General features: G+C 45.9%; 1 protein-coding gene across 1 annotated transcript in view; it reads right to left on the reverse strand.

Annotated features, from left to right (window-relative positions):
* LOC309566059 (neural-cadherin-like) overlaps positions 1–15,580 on the reverse strand; it is a 214,732-nt gene that overhangs the window by 42,780 nt on the left and 156,372 nt on the right. The window contains exons 19-21 of the mRNA XM_082271084.1: positions 7,839–7,932; positions 4,794–4,978; positions 1,738–1,964 (exon numbers count right to left, since the gene is read on the reverse strand). Of these exons, the coding sequence (XP_082127210.1) occupies positions 1,738–1,964; positions 4,794–4,978; positions 7,839–7,932 (506 nt within the window). The remainder of the gene's footprint in view (positions 1–1,737; positions 1,965–4,793; positions 4,979–7,838; positions 7,933–15,580) is intronic.

Below are 15,580 nucleotides of genomic sequence, written 5' to 3' on the forward strand. Positions count from 1 at the left end.
ATCCTATTTGTGCACGGGGTGATGCATCCTTCTGACCCTGATCTTGGTGTTGGATTCTCTGATTCTCTGGCTTTTATCTAGTTCAGCAAATCATCCAATTCTGTGGGATCTATGGACTGACCTTGAGTGGACTTGCTTTCACACAGATGTTTGGTTTCTTTTGGCGCTGTACCCCTTATTATTAATTCACTTGTGGTCTGATCTTACCTTTATACTGGCAGCCTTTATTTATTCATTTTTTTCCAGTGTGACCAAGCGAGTTTATTTTTTGTGATATTCACCATAAGCATGAACAGGGCTTTTATTTTTCAGCAGGAATGCGGGGAAACGCAGTTCCAGCACCTCCAGCACTGAAAGTATTTCTATTGGAAAGGGGTGCTGGAGTGTGCTGGAGGGTCCATTGATGCTGGCTGCTGGAGGATGTATTGCTGCTTGGGGGATGTATTGTAGAGGGAGGGGTCTATTGTCGCTGATGGGGGTTATGTTGCTGAGGGGAATCTACTGTTCAGGGAGGGGTCTATTGTTGCTGGCTGCTGGAGGGTCTATTACTACTGGCTACGTTGCTGGTAGGGGCGGGGCCGGTGCTACCTGTAAGGCGACCTAGGCAGCCGCCTAGGGCGCAACTTAGCAAGGGGCACCCCGGCGCCAGCATCCTGTACCCAGGATCAGTAATGGACCAGCCGCTGGCCGGTGCGACACTCCTCATGCTGTGCCGCCTGAGTGCGATAGCAAGCCATGCTATGTGAGGACCTCCAGCGTGGCCACATTGAACAATGCTTTCCTATGGGGAGGTCTAATGGGCATGCACGGCCATTCCCACGCATGGGCATTAAGTCTTCCCTGCCAGCTGATGTCGGGGGGAGGAGAGTAGGCGGAGCCTGACCCAGCGCTGAGGTAAGTCACTGAAGGGGTTTTAACCCCTTCAGCAACTTGGGATGGGGGGTGGCAGAGCATATGGGGGGTGGCAATTTTTATTTTGCCTAGGGCGTCAAAAATCCTTGCACCGGCCCTGGGTGGGGGTCTATTGTTCCTGGGGTGGATCTGTTGTCGGTAGGGGTTTCTTGTTGCAGGGGGTCTATTGTTGCTAGGGAGATATGTTGTTGCTGGGGGGTATAGTTTTTGCTGGAGGGTTATGTTGTTGCTTGGTGGGCTATTGTTGCTTGCTGCACGGGATCTATTTTACTTCTTTTTATATTATCCTTAACAAAATCTGTACAAATTCATACAACATTAATACTAATCACTAATACTATTCCACAAAATGATACTTGGTGTTGTTTTTTTTAAATGGAGCGGTACTGGGAGGTGGATAGTGGGTGGAACCAAGGGATAGTGCTCAGGGGTGGGTAGGGGGCGGAGACAAGGGGTGACCTGGAAGAGGGGAGTCCCTGGGCCTATTCTCTGAGAAAAAAAGCCCTGAGCATGATTATATCTCTTCTCTGGGTTGGGATGAAAAAGTCTCCCTCCTCTTCCTCCACAGGCATTACTATACACATTAAGACAATATTATGGATGCTAATTGAATGAATGGAACAGAGATCAGGTCATGGTTCCATGTTCAACCTCTACTTAATGTCTATATGATAGAAAACAATAGAGTCTAGGTGGCATCCTATGGACAGTACCACAAAAAAGTCTTCATGTCGATTTCCCAAAAGGTCTTCCCCTCCAACAGACCAGCAGATCACCCTATGTGAGCCAGAACATATCAACTGCTCAAAGCCACAAGAGACCCACCTTTTCCTTGTGTTTGATGACCATGTTTCGCAACTTGTCTGCTTTGTGGTAAGAAGAAGAGTCCCGAACAACCATCCTGAGCTCCGTTACTCTCCCCTCATTATACAGGCCAAAGAACTGGACATTATCCAGATGAGACGGTACTATTTCTGCCAGAACCCTCCGCAGGCGGTCCTCTTTACTTAATCCATGTTCATCCTTTGTGATAAACTCCTCTGCAGTGATATCTAGGAGAAAAAACAGAATTTCTAATCGTGAGAATATGAGTGGGAAGGGACCCAAAAGCATCCAGTCAGATTATTTCTTTCATTTTTGGGGACACTGTTTTATTTTGTTCTATTTTGTAAAAGATGAGCTGGAGGCAGTACAACAGACAGCAGACATTACGTTTTTTATGGTAGATCAAGACAAGCTCCTCGTCTATCAAACTTTGTGACAATCAGAGGCATAAATGAGAGGCTTGAAGCTTGTGGGCCCCAATGCAAAAAGTTGACCTGGGCCCTCCTCCACTATCACCCACCGCTTCCACCACGCATCATGCCAAGTAAATGACATATTTACCGGCCCATTTCCCGCTCTCCATTCTGAAATGATCCCCCTGAAGCAGCTGGCAGGAGAGGAGAGGAGGGGAAGCAAACAATGCTGTGGGGTTGGGGGAACTAGGGAGTACACAGGGGGCCCAGGCAGCAGAAGAAAGTGGAACCTGGACAGGAGGAGCGGTGGGGGGCAGCATATACTGGAGCCAATCCCCGGTATTGTTCTCCTGCAGCTGCTGAAAGCTGACGGGAGGAAGAGGAGGAGAAATAGGCTTTCAGTGGCTGCAGGAGGAAAACACAGGGATTGGTTCCAGTAAATGCCTGTCTTGGTGTAAAACCTAATGTGACAGGGAGGCCGCACGGGCACCCTGAAGCATGGGCAGGGTCACTTTTTTGAAGCCCTCAAGCTCTGCCAGTGTTGACAATATACTGTATATCCATAGTTCAATAATCCATGTTTAAAAAGATCTTACAAGGGAATGGAGAGGTAACAACCATAATGGGTCTGCAGCTGTTTACTCTTAGAATGGTCATGCCAATAAGAGGATGTCATGGGGCCCTGGTTGTCAGCTATCCTTAGGCTTGAGTATATAATGACCCTTCACTCCTGAATACTCAAACAGGCTGCAGGCATCCAGTAAACTCCAGACACAAGATTTAGGCTGGGTTCTCATTGAATTGTGGAGCAGCTCGCAGCAGGAGGTCCGGTGCATCCCGCTCCTTGTTTCAGGTCCGAATTCAGTCCGAATTTTTGGCTGAATTCAGACCTGAAACAGACCAGATTTTCCTGCAAAACGCTCTGCAGCTATCCATTGAGAGCCGGTCACAGGCTCCTGACATGCGAATTGGATGGGAGGAAACCTGCATCCAATTCGCACCAGTGTGTGAACCCAGCCTGAAGGTTCTGTCCCACCCAAAACCCTTTGGAACCTTCAAGCTCAAGGCTCCAATCCAGGTTTACAGAATCCACAGAAAACCAAAAATACAGCTTTCTCTGCTCAGAAATGAGAGTCTGGAACCTCACATTAAGCCTTAACCCTGTGTAATTTTCTCCTACATTTGCACAGTGGCAGAGCCTGGCACCATCACATCATATATAACTGAATTAAAATAGGACTCTAGCCAGGGCAGTGTGTCAGAATCTCTGTCATTTTCATTGCAATTGGCTTCCTCTCCAGGTAGATTTGACCACACTCCCTGTCTTCGATATGCAACAGGAATCACGTAAAACGCTCCCCAAAGTGAGAGGAATTCCCACCTTTGAAACCCGTATCAGAAACAGGTGTTCCTAGTTTAACCGGTTGCCGACCGCCGCAAGTACATATACTTCGGCGGTCACCCCCGGCCAGGCAAAGTGACGTACCGGTACGTCACTAGCCTGTCACTGGCTTGTGAGCCAATAGCTCGTTCCCTAACAAGTCAGTGCGTGTGACCGGCGGACCCGATGTCCGCCGGTCACTCGCGATCGTTCGCCGGGAAGGGAGAAAGGCAGGCGGCTAATGTAAACAAGCCGCCTGTCATTCTCCCCTGTGTAAAAATGGAGATCAGACGGTTCTACTATGTAGAACCATTGATCTCTGTTTTTACACTAGTAGCCATGTCCCATCACAGTTAGAAACACGCCCCTAAGGACATACTTAACCCCCTCCCTCTCCAATACAGTTAACCCCTTCCCTGCCAGTGTCATTTTACAGTAACAATGCATATGTATAGCACTGATTACTGTAGTAATGTCACTGGTAACCCCAAAAGTGTCAAAAATATCAGTCAAGGGTCTGATCTGTCCGCCGCAATGTCGCAGTCCTGCAAAAACAAATCGCAGATCGCGGCCATTACTCGTTAAAAGAAAAAACACCAAAAATGACAAAAATCTTTCCCTTAGTTAGTAAACGCAATTAACTTTTTCGCAAACCAATCAAAATACCCTTTTTTTGGATTTTTCTACCATACATATGTAGCATAAAACAAATTGGTCGAAAATGTTAAAAAATTTTGATTTTTACATTTTTTTGGGGGGGAATTTCATATAAAAAAATTTGAAAAATATTGTAATTTTTGCTAAATTTACGCTCTTTTTTTGTTTATAGCGCATGATCAAAAAATCACACAGGTGATCAAATACCACCAAAAGAAAGCTCTGTTTGTGGGAAAAAAAGGACGTCAAATTGGTTTAGGTACAGCGTCGCACGACCGCGCAATTGTCCGTTAAATTCACGCAGTAAAAAAAATCGCAAAAAACCCCCTGGTCAGGAAGGGGGTAAAATCTTCCGGGGCTTAAGTGGTTAAGATATTGCATGTACTGGAGGCAATTGTAAAAACATCTAGGACTTCCCATTACTTTTGGTCATGGTTATTCAAACAAACAGGAGGGGTAAAACAGGCAATAGAAACCTGACAGTGTTTCCAACCTTTCCCCACTCCATCCAAACTAAAACCACGTTTTAATGACTTCAACTGGGTATGAAGAAGGCTGCATTGAGGTGGAGAAGTGGTAGATGCCCCATTGCAGTTATGACATACTTGTTAATAACAGGGAAGCGGAGTTGAAGATGGCGTCACTTTTGATCTCCTTCACGTGAATTCTCACGGTGGCCGTGACATCTGGCCAAACTCCATCAGACACCTTTACTTCCAGGTTATATGCTCCTTGGCCAGTGTTCTCCAACATGGTCAGTGTCCCGGTGGTTGGGTCCAGGAGGAAGTGCCTAAATAAATAAGGACACATCAGAGGAATGCACAAAGATGTAAGAATACACAGTCTCGGGGCTTTTTTTCAGCGGGAACGTGGGGGAACGCAGTTCCGGCACCTCCAGCAATTAATGTATGTAATGGCAATGAGTGCTTGGGTGTGCTGGAGGGTCTATTGATACTGGATGCTGGGAGATCTATTTTTGCATTGAGGTATATTGTTGCCGGGTAGGTTAATTATTGCTGATGAGTGGGTCAATTGTTGCTAAGGAGGGGTCAATTGTTGCTAGGGGGGATCTACTGCTAAGAAGGAGGTCTATTGTTTCTGAGATCTGTTGGTTCTGCTGGGGGTCTATTGTTGCCAGGGTGGCATTTTGTTGCAAGGGATCCATTGTTGTTGGTGGGGAAGTCCATTGCTATTTGGGGAATCTATTGTTGCTGGGGAGTGGTCTATTGTTGCTGGGGGTCTATTGTTGCTGGGATGGGGTCTATTGTTGCTTACTGGAGGGGATCTATTTTACTGTCTTTCTTGTTATCATTAAATTCTGTGCAAATCACCTAGTAGCACAAAATTATACTTGGTTCTGTATTATCTAAAAGGGGCAGTACTGGGAGGTAGGTAGGAGGTGGAACCAAGGGACAGTGCTCAGAGTGGGTAGGGAGCAGAAACGATGGGTGACTCAGAAGGGGGGAGTTCCTGCACCTATTCTATGAGAAAAAAAAGCCCTGCATAGTCTTATTTTAAAATATATCTACAGCTGAAACCTTTTTAGTTTTGGATGGACGGAAGGTTTCGATCTTCTGTAGGCTTTTATTGTTGTCCCTGTCCCCACTAGGAGGATACAACCTATTTGTCCAAATCTTTACAGTTGACAAAACAGGGAAATCTTTCGAAGGGGGAACTTTTTCCGATGACAACTACCTGTTCACTATGGAGATATTTCCCATCACTTCTTGTTGCATCTCCAAGATAGAAAGCGGAGTAATGCCTACTCAATGGGGCACAGTGAAAGACTACTGACATAGGTTCTACTCATTCTATACTCAATACAAAAAAAAAGTTTGGGCTCTATATATTATTTAAAGAGATGCCTATCTCTGGCTGTTGGTCAAAGGTTGACTACCATTTCTTAACCAGGCATTTTGGTTTAGTGTAGCTGAGGCCAGGTACAGGATGTCTCCTGTTTGACCATCTATTGAATCCATCTAGTAATTATGGCTCAGCATTGAACAAATTAGCAAGCTTTCACATGAAGCTGAAGTTATAGGCAAATCTTGACTCTTGACTCTTGACCTTTCCTGTGAAACCCAAGGTTGGCCACACTCCCTCCATTTTCTGAGCCTCTCAACTGGGCATTTAGAGTAGAGCTGAACTCTGGGAGCTCTGCCCAAAAAAATCAAAGGACAAAAGACTAGACACTATTCCTCCCACTGACACCAATAACGGGACACTCTTCTTCCCACTAACACCTATGATGAGGCACTATTCCTCCCACTGACACCAATAATAGGACACTCTTCTTCCACTGATACCAATGATGAGGCACTATTCCTCCTACTGATGCCAATTCCATAGCTCCCAACTGTCCCTGATTTGAAACAATGTCACTCTGTCCCTCTTTCCTCCTCATTTTGGTCTGATCTATATAGTTAGATATAAAATGTACTATTTATCTTTCAACAACAGTTTCCCAGTGCTAAACCTTTTATCCAACTTCTAAATTACTGCATTTGTAAATGTCAAAAGCCAATATAAAGGAATAGTAGTTGTAAAAAAAGCTCTTGTGAGGTTAACTTTTTACTAAAAGGTGTCCCTTGTTCCTATCTGAAAAAGTTCGGAGGTATGCAATTCCTTCCACTGACACCAATGATGGGACACTATTCCTCCCACTGACACCAAGGATGGGGCACTATTCCTCCCACTGACACCAATAATAGGGCACTATTCCTCCCACTGACACCAATTATGGGGTACTATTCCTCCCACTGAAACCAATAATAGGGTACTATACCTTCCACTGATACCAATAATAGGGCACTATTCCTCCCACTGACACCAATGATGGGGCACTATTCCTCCCACTAACACCAATGATGAGGCACTATTCCTCCCACTGACACCAATAATGGGGCACTATTCCTCCCACTGATCCCAAGGATGGGGCACTATTCCCCCCACTGACACCAATTATGGGGCACTATTCCTCCCACTGACACCAAGGATGGGGCACTATTCCTCCAAATGACACCAATGATGGGGAACTATTCCTCCCACTGACACCAATGATGGGGTATTGTTAATGACGCCAGGACATTTTCTACTTCCACTGGCCACAGTCCAGCCCCTCTAAAGTCTGAAGGATAGTAAACTGGCCTTTGTTTAGAAAGTTAGGAGATCCCTGGTCTAGATGGCCCCAATTGATGGCCTGTTTTCTCCTATGTGAAGTGACGTCAATATATCTCGGAGTATGGCAATATATCTCAGAGTATGGCAATATATCTCGGCGTATGGCAATATATCTCGGAGTATGGCACGGTTGTGTCCCTTGCCTGAAACCTTTAGTTCATAACGGTCTATCACTTTCCTGTCTCAGACAGTCGGAGTTTTGCTTCAGAGCGCTCCTGAGCGACTGCATAGTTGAGACTGCGTTCAGTCTAATCCGCTTTTCATTATCTCGGCTACAAATATGAAACCTCCATAAAAGTCAAAACCTAATTAATCTTTAGTGACTCCTTCCCAGCCGCTTGGTGAATTATATAGCATTGTTTCAAACGCTGACATGTCCCCAAAAGCCAATCAGGGTGGCGACGACGTGTAATGAAATAGTCTCATCGCCTGACTTGTCAGCAAGCGTTGAGTTACAGCATGGAGCTTACGGAGGCATTTCCGAGACTGTCGTGAAGGTTTTATTGTCCCAATCATCTTCATCTGGAGCGAAGACCTTGCCAACCTCGACCAGGGAACGGGCCGCTGTACACAGGAGACAAGAAATACACAACCTGGTTATTTTCAATCATCTCTGCCGGCAGACAGCCTGGAATAATTACCGCCATAAATACCAACCCCTGGGCTTTGGAAAGCCTCCTAAATCAAGACTATGAGACTGACGGGCCCAGGAGTCGGGTGTGGCCCTCTGAAGCGACTCTGTGGCCGAGAGCATCCCTGTGTGTTTCATAGTACTGCTTTCAAGCCAACCTGCCATCAAACTTCCCCCCACTTCCTGTCTGGGTTACAGAGGTCAGAGCGAAAGGAAGTGAGGGGAAATTTCCAAAATGGGGACACCGCTCTAAATAAAACATTTTTTTTATTCTTTGCAAATAAAAAGTATGATGAATTGTCCCCAAAGGAGACCCAGACAAAAGCAAAAAAAATTATTTCCAAACCTTATTCGCCCCAAACTTAAAAAAAAAAATGGAAATGGACTTTAAAATTTAAACTTCACCTACAGGGTCCCCGATAGGTGGATAATGTGCCCAATGTACTCTGCAGGTGATCTGCTCCTGTCATCCTCAGTGTTCCCATTGACCTTTAGATTGAAGACTTCTCTTATGCTGCACCCTTTCCTAGGTGAGTACTCCCACTTTAACAGGCTATTCTCAAATACACAATGCCACAAGTGCGCAATAAAAATGAACCTACCCCTTATGGAAGCTGGTCATATTTGGTTGTCACCTGCTAGATGAAACAATTCCACTTCCTTACTTTAATCTGGTCCACATTCTTGGACAAGGGAGAGAAAAGTCCCGATCGCCACACACCAAGCAAACCCAACGGTCATACAAGTGATAGAAGCCTTGGCCTAGCTCTGTGCAAGCCATGCCCTGAAGTGTTTTGCTCAGCATGCAAGCCTTAGTCATGGAGGACCTCCATGACTAAGCCCTGTGGTTGGGGTGAAACGTCCTCAGTGTTCCCATTTACCTCTTTTAGATTGAAGACCTCTCTTATGCTGCACCCTTTCCTAGGTGAGCACTCCAACTTTACCAGGCTATCCTCAAATACACAATGCCATGAGTGCGCAAAAAAATGGCCCTACCCCTTATGGAAACTGGTCATATTTGGTTTTCACCTGCTAGATAGAACAATTCCACTTCCTTACTTTGATCTGTTCCACATTCTTGGCCAAGGGAGAGAAAAATCTGATATCCACACACCCAGCAAACCCAACAGTCATACAAGTGATAGCAGCCTTCAGCCTAGCTCGATGCAAGCCAGGCCCTGAAGTGTTTTGCTCAGCACGCAAGCCTTAGTCAGGGGAGGACTGGGCCAGGGGGCGGGGGGGCAAATGCCCCCCTGGGCAGCTCTGATGCCCTGTAAAAAGACTGCACCGCTTCTGCCACAGACATGCCTTAAGGGATTTCTGGTGAAGAGAAGTAAAAAGTCCCTGCCGTTGACCTACTGAGTGCGGGTTGAAGACATGGACAGAGCGTAGGCCTCCCCCCAGCATAGATGGTGTAAACTGTGTCTGAGCAGAGGCCCGGTTCCATGTCCCACTGAAGACTCTTGTTCTCCAGCCAGCCCAAACCGAGCTGTCCCAGCTTCCCTCAACCGCCCCCTGCTGGCCAGGTTGGGAACCCCGATTTAGACGGTGAGTAGAAAGTACTTGGAGCGGAGCTTCATCCTGGAATGGGGGTCAGGAGGAGGCTGGGAAGAGGTAGAGTGGGAGGGGGGGGGGGCCCAGTTTTCTGCACCATGGACATCTGGTTTGTACTTGCCCCCTGGGCCAAAAGTTGCCAGTCAGCCCCTGCTTGTGAGCGGATAGCTTCCTGTGCTCTCTGCCCATGCTACATGCTTATCAGTTACATTGTTCTCACTCCTCTCTGTGAACTAGAGAACACCTCTAGGGATGTTATAAAGATGAGAAGATTGGGCATTGTTCTGTAGTTCTGGAATACTGAATGTCTTTGGGTGACAACTCTGCTCCTTACGGGCTCTGACCTGGAACGCACTCCCTCCTCCTGTGTTATGAAAATGAGGAGACCCTAAAGCAGGGGTGTCCAAACTACGGCCCTCCAGCTTTCGTGGAACTACACTTCCCATGAGGCATTTTAAATCTCTGACATTCATAGACATAACTAGGCATTATGGGAATTGTAGCTCCTGAACAGTTGGAGGGCCATAGTTTGGACACCCCTGCCCTAAAGAGATCTGTGGTCCAAACACACTTTTTGTTTTAGGATGACAACTCTGCTCCTCTGTAGATACAATATGATGAGAGAATGTTGTCACCCTAGCACAGGAAGTGTGTTTCTGGCAGGTTCACCATGTAATAATAAAAAAAAAAGAAGAAAACCCTGAAAAACAAAAAAATGAATACAACCACCAGATCTTAGGACTGGTATGCTACAATATATTACATTTCTGTTCTTGGATTTAGCTACGCTGTAACTATTGTGCTTTTTTTTTTACTTAACTAAATAATGGCACGTCTTTGATGTGACTGCGGCAGGCTCAGTGATTCAGCCAATCCAAATTGTTCTAATGCGTTCTAAGCAGGCAAACTGGAACACCATCTGAGATGATTTATAATGATAGTTCACTTCCAATGTGGCCAACCATGTGAACGCAGCAAAACGCGAATTGTGACAACGCTCGACCCTCGTTACATATTAATTAATTCCTATGAATGTCTGTAACTCACTTACGGCTAAATCTGCCACCAGCTATCTACGGCCCTCGGAGGGCACTGGAAATGTCTAGTGATCTGATACATATTAGCTTATTCATTTACCATCTCATTAACCTACTTACAGCTCAAGGCAGGCAGATATAAGAATAAACGCCAATTAGTGGCGTAATAATTATGTATCCATTAAAATAAAGTATTTTCACATGTAGTCGGTATAAATAACTAAATATGCATTGAGATCAGGCTCCCTACTACAGTAGTACTCAGACTGGCAGAGGGAAAGGCAACAATGGTAGCCAATAGGATTGTTCTGAATGTACACCTGTCTACATGGAGCCTTTTGACAGGGAGAAAGAGCAGAGTGAGCAGAGGGAAGAGCTCAGGGGGTGCTGCTTCTGCACTGTCCAACCACAGGCTGGGGGCGGGGAGGTGACCCAGCTGTATTGCTTATCAGCAATAGAAAACAGTCAGGTCACCAACTTAGCTGTATTGTCTAGCATTGGATAGAGGACATAAGAAATCCCCTAAAACACCTTTCTCAACCTTTTTACTTTAGAGCAGGGGCATTGAATTAAAATTCACGAAGGTTTGAACAGTAAAATTTTGTTCTTTGGAGGTCCAAATCATATGCGTGTGCGATGACTCAGGACTTACATTACAGTCCCCCCCTTTTATCACAATCCAGTTCTTACATCGGTTTCATCTGTCCCCCCCTCCTTCACATCCCCCCACAACGGTGTCCCCGGCTTGTGGGACTACCCGCCACTGGACTCAACCCCGGCTTGGATGACTACCCGCTTCTGAACTCAACCCCAGCTTGGATGACTACCCATTTTTGGACTCAACCCCGACTTGGATTCACACTACAGACCCCCGCAGCTTTGCCTCCCCCCTTCACATTACAAACCCCCACAGCTTTGCCCCCTAGCTTTCCTATCTTACTTGGGTGCACAGAGTGGACAATGATAGGCATAGCAGCTTTTGGTGGAAGGTGGGAGCGGGAGCGGCCAGAGTTGCCTTCAAGTTCAAGTTAATCAGCAGGTAATTGTTGCTAGGATGCAGTCCTAGCAACCGGTTATCAGCTGTTATGGAACGTTAACTCCAGCAGCCCCTGCCCGCTATCCAAAGTTGCGGTGCCTCCCGCATATATATGTTTTTCTGTCCAGAGGTTGCTATTATTTTTTGTTGCCCTCACACTACCAATGTAGTGCCTAAAAAGAGACTCTCAAGACTGTATCCTGGATGTAAGACTTATATAAAAGATAATCAACCCAACCTAAGATGCAAGTAAGAAGGCCCCCTAGAGATGTAAATTTGGAACACTGCATTGAGTGTGCTGTGAATGGGTTCCAGTTCAATACTAGCTTCAGGCATTTCCAAAGCATGTGAAGAAGGCCACCAGGTAGTTTACTTCCAACCTAAACAGTTGTTTTGGTGCACTGTTTTAGTGCACACCTATAATAATATACAGCTGTGATAACTTTTGCAATGTATCCAAAAAGACTTTATGGACATATGCCTTCTTCTCTTTAATGTACTGCAGATTCAGAAAAAGACTGTATGGTGCGGCCATTCCAAAACCAGTGGTTGCTAGGTTGAGCAGTGGCTAATTGAAATCCCATTTGATGGGGTCTGCATAGTTTCAGGTCAATACCACTTTTCAAAGACAGTGGTATGACTTCATTGAATTTCCTAGATGACTGTAAGGGTGACATTCTGGCAGTCACTGTAATCTTAGCAGGGGTTTCCCTGAGATCGGAAAACTAAAGCAGTGGTCTCAAAACTGTGGCCGTAGGGCTAGATTCAGCCCTTTGATTGCCTTTATATGGCCCTTGGGGCACAATTCTTCCACTGATTCCAATGGTGGGACATAATTTCTCCCAATAACACCATCAATAGGGCACTATTTCTCTCACTAATGCCAACAATGGGCCACTATTCCTCCCACTACAGCCAATGATGAGGCACTGTTCCTCCCACTGACACCATCGATGGGGTTCTATACCTCCAACTGATACAATCGACGGGGCACTATTCCTCCCAATGACACCATCAATAGGGCACTATTAATTCAACTGATGCCTTTGTTGGGGCAATATTCCTCCAACTAAAACCAATGATGGGGCCCTATTCCTCCAACTAAAACCAATGATGGGGAACTATTCCTCCCACTTACACCAATGATGGGGCACCATTCCTCTCACTCAGACCATCGATGGGGCACTATTCCTCCCACTGAGACCATTGATGGGATAGTATTTCTTCAACTGATACCACTATTCCACTCAAGGACACCACTGATTGGGCACTATTCCTCCCAATGACACCCTTGATGGGGATACTATTCCTCCCATTGAGATCATCAATGGGGTACTATTCCTTCTACTAATACCATTGATGGGGCACTATTCCTCCGACTGATACCATCAATGGGGTACGATTCTTCAAACTGATGCCTTTGTTGGGGCACTATTCCTCTTCCTGATACCATCAATAGGGTACTATTCCTCCAACCGATTCCATTGATTGGGCACTATTCCTCTCAATAACACCATTGATGGGACACTCTTCCTCCCACTTACACCAATGATGGGGCACCATTTCTCCCACTAAAACCAATGCTGGTACATTGTTAACTCCCACTGATGCTGGGACATTTTTTACTCCCAATGGTCAAAGTCTGGCCTTCATGAGGAACAGTAAACTCGCCTTTTGCTTAAAAAGTTTGGAGATCCCTGATTTAAATGGTTCGTCTGAAGTAAAAGGCTTGAGAAAGTCTACTATGATGGGTAAATAGACATTGAAGATCTTACTTCTGAAGTTTACAGAATTCATAGGAAACTAGTGGCTGATTCAAGAGGGGTCAACAGCAGTCAGAGCTGCTTGATCAAGTGATTTGTCCTGGCCCCCATCATTTTACAGCATACCTCTACCCAACTCGCAGGGGGCAGTCTTTAGTTGTCACCAAGGCCCATTTGCCATCCTACGCCTGCCCCACAGCACCCGCCTAAAACCAGATATTTGGTGGACTGGCTCTTTTAATTCATTCGCCTATCTAGCCGCGTTCATTCAACTTATTTTCTGAAGCTTTTGTTGCTTTGCCTGCAGAAATTCTGAGACAAACACCTTGTTTGTGTGCTGACCTTTATTTTAGAAGCAAAATGCGTTGTCACACCAGCGACATGGCATTCTGTATAATCAGCCTGTAGTAGAATACAAAGCTGAATAGCATTACGCCACTCTCCTGCCATTAGGGCAAGTAGATCCATCGAGCACGGCTGACGTTCCAAGGGAGCGAAAACATCAAGATTAATGCTTTCAGTAAATTAGAGGAATGAACGAAAGGGTGACCGCAACATTTGAATGCCAATAAATGCAAAATAATGCATTTGGGACACAAAAATCCAGGCGGAACGTAGGATTAATGGCATTCTACTGACAAGCAGAGCAACAATGGGAGAGCGACGGGAAGAACGAGACATTATTTCATGTGATTTAAAGGCAAGGGGGAAAAAAAAAACACATCATTTGAATTGCTGGGTGGGTGGATGGTGTATGGAATAGGAAATTAACACCGAGGCTCCTTTTATTTCCAGATCTTTTAATATTCTTCTAGCATAACTGTGTTTTTAAAACAAACTGGCTGCGTTAAAGGGAAACTCCACTTTTGCTACACATACTATTTAGTGATTTGTAAGCCCAAATAAAGTCACTGAAATAGGGATGCTGTTACATAGACATGCACTAATTACTTCCATTTTAATAATCTTACTAAAACTTTCATGTTACAGCAGTTGTTCGGGGAGTCTGAATATGACTGAGTGGGCAGCCAAGTTTGACCTTGTGCTCTTGGTAATCAGCACTCAGTAGCAGACCTGGTCAGACACACCCCTCTCTTCCTCTACAAGTCTCTTGTGCAGAGGGGTGTGACCAGGGACGTAACTACAGGGGTTGCAAGGGTTGCAATTGCAACCAGGCCCCATGCTCTAGAGGGCCTGTGCGGCTCCCCTGTACACCTGGATAGGAGGGGCGGTGGGGGCAGCATGTAGCGAAATCCCTGTCCTCCTTTTTCCTCCTGTAGTCTCTTGTGCAGAGGGGTGTGACCAGGGACGTAACTACAGGGGTTGCAAGGGTTGCAATTGCAACCGGGCCCCATGCTCCAGAGGGCCTGTGCGGCTCCCCTGTACACCTGGATAGGAGGGGCGGTGGGGGCAGCATGTAGAGAAATCACTGTCCTCCTTTTTCCTCCTGTAGCTGCAGGAGGAAAATGGAGGAGATTGGTTCCTCTGTATGTTGCCCCCCCCCCCCAACGCTCCTCCTATCCAGTTCACTTGTGTTCTGCTGTCTCTGGGCCCCTGTGTGCTCCCCTGGTTCCCCCCTCCCACTGTGCTCCCTCCCCTCTCCTGCCGGCTGCTGCAGGGGATGTGTCACAATAGAGAACCAGGAAGGGAACAGTAAATATGTAATTTACGAGCTCCTTCCTGTTCTGCATGGACAGAGTCATAGTCAGTGACATTGTAAAAAAAAAAAAATAAAATGATAAAAAAAAGTAAAATTTAAGTGAAGTAAAGTCTCCCCAAGGGGAGCTAAAATAAAAGGTTTGGCTTTAAATTATTAGTCGCTGCTCTGCCAACTACCTGTCTTAGTCTGTAGGGTTCAATATTGAGTTGGCCTACCCTTTGCAGCTATAACAGCTTCAACTCTTCTGGGAAGGCTGTTCACAAGGTTTAGGAGTGTGTCTATGGGAATGTTTGACCATTCTTCCAGAAGCAGATTTGTGAGGTCAGGCACTGATTTTGGACAAGAAGGACTGGCTCGTAGTCTCCGCTCTAATTCATCCCAAATGTGTTAAGGACAGGCCAGTCAAGTTCCTCCACCCCAATCAATCTTGCTCATCCATGTCTTTATGGACCTTGCTTTGTGCACTGGTCCAAATCATTTGGTGGAGGGGGGGATTATGGTGTGTGGTTGTTTTTCAGGAGTTGGGCTTGG

Source organism: Pelophylax lessonae, assembly GCF_965119305.1.
Source record: "Pelophylax lessonae genome assembly, chromosome: 10".
In the NCBI taxonomy this organism is placed as follows: Eukaryota; Metazoa; Chordata; class Amphibia; order Anura; family Ranidae; genus Pelophylax; species Pelophylax lessonae.